This window comes from Mesitornis unicolor, unplaced genomic scaffold (genome assembly GCF_000695765.1).
Source record: "Mesitornis unicolor isolate BGI_N332 unplaced genomic scaffold, ASM69576v1 scaffold6895, whole genome shotgun sequence".
Classification (NCBI taxonomy): domain Eukaryota; kingdom Metazoa; phylum Chordata; class Aves; order Mesitornithiformes; family Mesitornithidae; genus Mesitornis; species Mesitornis unicolor.
Window position 1 is genome coordinate 145,653 of NW_010187458.1, and position 7,030 is coordinate 152,682.

The window sequence follows — 7,030 nt, forward strand, 5'->3', positions numbered from 1 at the left end:
CTAATGCAGTGCCAAAACTAATCAGTCTCCACACAGCTAACATACTAACAAGCAGACTCTAAGGAAATATGCTTTTAGCACAGTAACTGTGTCAAAACAGTATTATTCATTCAAAACTTACTTTGCAGATAAAATTGCTGTGTTAACAGAATGACTTCTCAGTTGTTAAATATTCAGAGATTAAAAAAATAGAATTATTGCCTGAACAGTTCGGGTTAGGGAGCATAATATGGATTCAACTCAACATAGTGTCTGTTGTTGCCACAGCAAGAATAATAAATAGATCATAATGTAGAAATAAAAATCAACTATTTAGATTGCTGGCATCTCTTACTTGTGTCTGTAAATGTAATATGTTCCTCTAAGAATTTGTGCCTGTGCAATACTGACTTTCAAGGAGTTAAACTTATTTTCTTAAGTAAATAAATTAAATTATGTCTGTAAGGGAACTGATTAATCTCTTTTTAATAGATTATTTCAGTATTTCACTGTTGCAACAGGAGGTGTAGCCTCTCAGTTCACCTTTTGTCCATATCTAACCTTGATGAGTGTAAACCCATTAACAAGAGCAGGTTATTATCTGCAAACAATTCTGTTCTTCCTCAGTGACATTCATGGCTGCTGTGGTAACTACAAAATAATAATAGGCAACAGACAAAAGTTGTTAAGGTTGTTTTCAGAAGTCAAACATCAAGGTCCTTTTAAAGTGAGCCTTTAAGTTATTGTAAAAGAAGCCGTATAGCATCAGTGTCATTTGTTATTTAGTAAAAACTTCCAACACCCAACAATACCCATTTTTCCTTTTTAACACTAGTCATGTTGGCCTGTAAATCAGGATTATAGGAAGGATATTTCTTTATTAGTTTCAAGTCAGATGATGGTCAGTAGAAGTAATCCTTTAGGCAAAATTATTCCCAGCCTCAGCTTCAAACAGGTTTTGATTCATTTATTATATTCTCGGTCTGAGTGCAGACCTCCTACTGACAGCACTAACAAGCAATGCACTGAAAAGAACACAGAGCTTTGAAAATGGGATGTTATTTGTGTTTGAGAAGAGTATGTTAACATTTTTCTCTATACTAATGCTGTCACATTTTATAGGCAGTGATGGGGTTTGCTGTGGTTTTATGTTTTGGCACCAGTCTGTAATGTATGTACCATCATGCTGTATACTCAGGGAACAAATCCCCATGGCAGTATTACATTTGCAGACCACTTTATGGGATAATTAAGAAAAGGATATTCTTAATTGCAGAAATACCCAACAAACTACACAGAAGTATGTCAAGACTTTAAAAAATGTAGCTAAATTCTATCAAAACAAAGTTGTCACTTAGCAGCCTGCCCTTTGCTTTAATGCAGGAAAAAAGCTGCAATGGATTAGGGAAAAAGGTCATCCCTGCAAGGTATCAAACAAGAGAAATATGATGCTAGATTGCTATTTCAGTGATCTACTTCAGATTCTTTTAGATATTGTGGGTTATTCAGTAACCAAATTATATTCAAGTAATTCGGCACCTGCTTCATCAGACTACAGAATATGGAATTAGATATAGACCACTTCAGCTTCACTGATTTGATTATATAGTAGAGAGAGAGAGAGAGACTGGTGAATATACATTAATCCTATGAAATTAAATCAAGGAAATTAGGTGAGGATATTCCTAGGGGCCTATTTGGTGTCTATTTGCATAAAATGCTGAATTACCTGCTTACTGAAATAACTTTTTTTTTTTGTGATGAGTAATGGAATGGAACTGAAGAACTGAGTTTACGTAAAAATTTAGGCAGGAATGTACAGATTCAAACCAGAAATCCATTTAACTCCTGGCTCTGACAACAGCCAATACCAGATCATTAGAGCGTAAGTATATAATTTTTCCCTCAGTGTTTCCTAATGTGAAGCATAGAGACTACACTGTTACTTTGTTTATATTCATTTTGGTGAGATGTACTTTGCTTCTATTATTACTTTCTGAGCCAGTTAATCTTTTCTGGTGTCTTCAGTATCCAGTATAATGTATGCAATTATGATGTAATCATGGTCACTCTGAAAAAGCGTTTCCTTTCTGTCGGCTTCAAAAATTCTTTAGGATAATGTTGTCTGATATTTCCTCATTCTTATAAGAAATGGTGACATAATAGGAAAATAAAGCCTATGCATTCTTTATCCATGCCATTCATAATTTTATAGATGTCTGACCCTGTTGTCTCTCCAGGAGTTTAAATTATTTAATCTTTTCAAATATAAAGACATTCCATTATTTCTAACCATGTTTTTGTCGTGTTTGTCACTTTTCTATTGGCACTGGATACTGTACAGTTGGTGGAAAGCTTATTACTTGCCGCTGTCTTCACAAGCCTAAACTAATTTAAGATGCAGAAGTCTATCCTGCAGGTTTTTCAAATTAAGTGAGATTAAGTCCATATCAAGTTACTTAATTTCAATGTTAAGTATGGACAATGCCTGTCTTATTATCTCAATCTGAAAATGTAACTGTTCTATTCTCAGTTATTCTTAGTCTAGCCATGTCATACCATATTTGAAAAGAGCCCGGTTTATAATTTTCTTAAGGTTTTCTAAACAATTCAGTTTTATAAATTATGCCACCTATAAGTGATTCATTTGTAAGTAATATCAGTATTGACTTTTATTTTGATTTTTTTAAGTAAAACATTAGTGAAGTAAAATTATTGAAGAAAAAAAGAATAAATAAAAAGATGGTAAAATACATTTACAAAACATATGAATGAAGTGTAAGTAGTCCAAGAACTTATAAAATATTCAATCTGTAGATGTCTTTCAAATAATTCTATCAGAAATACATTTTCATCCTCAGGGAAATATTTATGATTCATGGTAATTTCCATTTTTGGTTGGAGAAACAATAGAATTTTGAAGGGCAGTGAGCAATAGAAAGCACAGCATGTTTAGAAAAGCTGCTATCCTGGTGTGGTTAGTGTACACAGCACAAATCCAAGACAGAGATTCTGTTTAACTTATTCAGAAAAGGTACTTTAACCTTGTTCAGCTGTACCCAGAATAACTTATAACCAAAAGCTTTCAGTGAATTATAGAATGCTTCACCTGTTTTGACCAGCTGTTTTTCTTGAACCTGAAAATAATTTCCTAGTTAATGTTTGTTACAGCCAGTGCATGTCACCAAGGTGTTTTGAGTTCTGCAAAATGTTTTATCAAAAAAGAAAAGATAAATTGTCACTGAAGCAGGTTTTTTTTTCCTACCATTACATGCATGAGACACTCTTTATGCATGCAAAGTTCTCTACTTTGTATTCTCTCATTGCTCTAACAAGTCATCATCTGCTTTGTGTTTTCTACATTTTATTTTATTTGCAGTATTTAATAATCTCTCTGGTTTATGTTTTGGTTACAGGTTTCTCTTGGACTTCTACATGCTCGGGCTACTCATATCCTCTGGCCTCCACAACGCTGGCAGAAGTTACAGCCAATGCTACCTCCAGAGCGCAAACCACTCCAGAGAGAGGAAGAGTGATCTAAATGTTCAGGTGCAAAAACACTGAAGTGAAGGTTAACCAGAAAGAGTCGCAGTGGTTATACCATCACCCGTCAGAGCTTTACCAAGTGTGCTTTAACATCAGATACCGTATCAGCAAATACATGTGACATCTTCATGTTAAAAATACTACATTAAGTGTAAAGTTTTTGTATTTTGTTTGGTTGGTTTGTTTAGTGTTTTTAAAAACTCTCAAACACTAGTGCATTGTGCATTATTTTGGTTTGAAATAACTGGTTGTAGAAGGTTTGAATGTTCAGTTTTTCTGGGAGCAGTAAAATGCTTGAAATGTTGTGTTTGTACCTGTGCTTCCTTGGATAAGAAATTATTAAAACTTTCAATAAAATATTTTAATCTTTTACATTCAACTAGTTTCTTTAGTAACTGAATGAAAACTTTATCGTTATCATTGACGGCATATGAGAAAAGAAACAAACCTGTAATACTTTCTAGAACTACCTGAAAGGAGTTTGTAGTGAGGTGGGTGTTCTCTTCTTCCATGTAGCTAGTGATAGAACAACTAGAAATGGCCTCCAGTTGCACCAGGGGCAGGTTAGATTGCATATTAGGAAAAAATTTCTTTACTGAAAGAGTGGTCAAACACTAGAACAGGCTGGCCAGGGAGGTGGTGGAGTCATCCCTGGAAGTGTCCAAGAACCATGTGGATGTGGCACTTCAGGATATGGTTTAGTGGGCATGGTGGTGTTAGGTTGAACTTGATGATCATAGAGGTCTCTTCTAACCTTAATGATTCTGTGAGTCTATATGATTTGGATTGTCCTATAATTCTAATACTAAAGAATGGGTACTTCTATAGCTGGAAAGTTTATTATATAAGTCATAATTTTTTTCAGAAAGCTAATGAGATTTTTTTTTTTGATGCAGCTTGTCTTTATTATTAAACTGAGTACATATTTCTTATTTTTAATTTCTCTTTCAGGACTGTTTTATATAAACATCCCTTGTGCATCTCTCTGAAGTAGATATTCAGTCAAATTATACAAATTATATTGGGATATCTAAAGGCAATGTTTCATTCATTTCTCAAAAATGGTAAATCATTGTTAGTGTTGATTGCCACATTTATTTGAAGCTATGTAATTATATTACAAACACTATACAATTAATACTCTAAATATATAATTCTTATAAATACACTGTGAAAGTGCAGCAAAGCTTCTGCAAACATTGTAAGTGAAAAGAACTTGAAAAATAACCCATTTTCATCTGCAGATTAATATGCAGACATATTTTCACATTTATTGAAGTTTACTTCACATCGGATAGTACTTAAAAAATTTAACAAATCACACAAAAGATCTTTAAACATTTCAGCTAAAACTATGTAATTGTCAGAACTTCAGACAAGATGAAAATGTCTATAGCTCTTTGAAGACACATTGCTGCCTATCAGTTATATGATAGGTTCAACCCCTGTGAAAACTATTATTGTCTAACCTTCTTCTTTAATGCTCTGTAGACTCCCTGAACACTTTACTGTCTACATATCCTCTGATCTTTCTTTGTTCTATAGGTCTCTGGACTTATCATAGTTCAAACTAATGCAGTTTGGGTGCTAGTTGCAGTAAATTCACAATTATTCTGATTGGCATATGGTGATTGAAAAGAGTAGCTAGAAATCTTTTTTTTTCAAATTAATTAAGAAAACTGAAATGAGTTTAAGAAATTTACTGGCCTTAATTAATTTTGGTGACAAAAATACAAACACACATCAACAAAAGGAGAAAGAAAGAGAGAAACCGAAAAAGAAGCGAAACAAAACCAGATTAGATCAGCTTTATTTCTCTTGGCTGTTAAGGTCTTCATTTCCTTTCTTTTCACTAGTTCAGTCCCTCCCTCCTCCTCATCTTGAGTATCAACTGTGAAGAAGTTCTTACCTATATTGACAAGCTGGAAAATTTTGCTGGCTGTTCTAATTATTTGGTACGTATTCTGCAAGACCAGTGCCAGACAGCTATCAACAAAAACAAAGGCGTTTGTTCCTCAGTTATTATCTTAACTATATTTTTGTATTCATGTTGTCTAAAGATACAGCCAAATGTTTCTGCATCAGCTACATTTCCAAAAAGATTCTGTGAAGTTTCCTAGGACTGCAGACCTTATGTTCCAATGGAGAAGATCTGTGAGAATAAAATTACAGATGAGGTAGAACCGAGAGCTGCATGTAAGCCCCAGCTCCATCCAGCAGCAAGGCCAAGCATGCATTCCCCCTGGGAGCACACACACACAGAGAATACGTTGCATCCATATACATGTGACTGACCACACATATCAACATAGGCAAACCCACTTGGCACTCACATAAACACTAATGGCACCAGTGACTTCATCCTGTTCCTCTCACTGGCTGATCAGGATGAAAATATGTAACTGGGAAATATTTAGTATCACCTCTGGGGACACCCTCACCCCACCCTTCAAGCCATGTGCCAGCTGCTCCGGCTTGGTGCTGACCAGTGTCATTCACTGATAATGCATCCTCATCTCGCCCCATACTGGCACCACTGGCATGAGGGCCTCCCACCCTTGGTCCACCCCGGCCACTAGAACTCAGACCCTCCACACACATAACACAGCTCAGGTATCTCTGCACCAAGAGCAATCACTAGAAATGGAGTTTAATGAGAAGATGAGACAGACTGCACTGATCAGGCTCAGGCGTCAACAGACCAACACCTATTTGAGTGCGATTGGCTCCTTTCATACCCTTCTCTCTCTATTTTTCCACACTTGATCCTTCCCATAACCACACTTGTTTCCCTGACTTTGTGAGGGGAGTTATGAGGAGGAGACTTTCACAGTTCACTGATTCCCCTACTAGACACAGAGGAGGCAAATCACAATATTATTTGGCTTCCACTGGCTGCTCTTGCTCCTCTGGACTCCTTTGTCTGTCTGGAGCCCAGCTCTTTATCACATAACCTTATACAAGCTATGAAAGTTTAAATGTCCCAAATATTCAACTGTGACATGCCTTAAGGAATATTCATCTGTATTTGCATGCATATATTTGTAAATAGTTATGCATTTATATGGATATATAGGATATACATGACAGAATGATGGAATTGAGAATATGTCTTTCAAGTCTGAAAATGTTACAATGGTTGTAAAGACTGCCATCATGTTGGAGAATGGTATTAGACTGCAGGGATTTGAATTCAATAATGATGAGCAGAGTGTCTGGTGGAATAAATACCCATACACATGCTGAATTAAGTTAAAATAAAATTTGGAGTTTATAGTGGATTGCAATTGAGCATGAATCAACAATATGCTGCTGTGAATAAGGAAAATAGCACTCTTTGTAAACAGCAGTACAGACTGCAAACACAGGAAACAATATTTCTGCTTCATTCATGATTTTAGGCACCAGATTCAGAAAAAATGAGGGACAGCTGGAGTCTTTAGAGAGAAACCACAAAAATGAAGAGAAAACAGAAAAATATGACCTGTGAGAAATTTTGGAAGAA

The 7,030-nt window shown here is 35.4% G+C and overlaps 1 protein-coding gene across 1 annotated transcript in view; it reads left to right on the forward strand.

Moving 5' to 3' along the window:
• The window catches only part of LOC104541395 (mitochondrial inner membrane protease subunit 2-like), a gene marked incomplete at its 5' end in the record, with an annotated part of 148,442 nt that extends 144,927 nt beyond the window's left edge, over nt 1-3,515 (forward strand). Inside the window, one exon of the mRNA XM_010185452.1 lies at nt 3,396-3,515. Within this exon, the coding sequence (XP_010183754.1) occupies nt 3,396-3,515 (120 nt within the window). The remainder of the gene's footprint in view (nt 1-3,395) is intronic.
• Between the last annotated feature and the right edge of the window lie 3,515 nt (nt 3,516-7,030).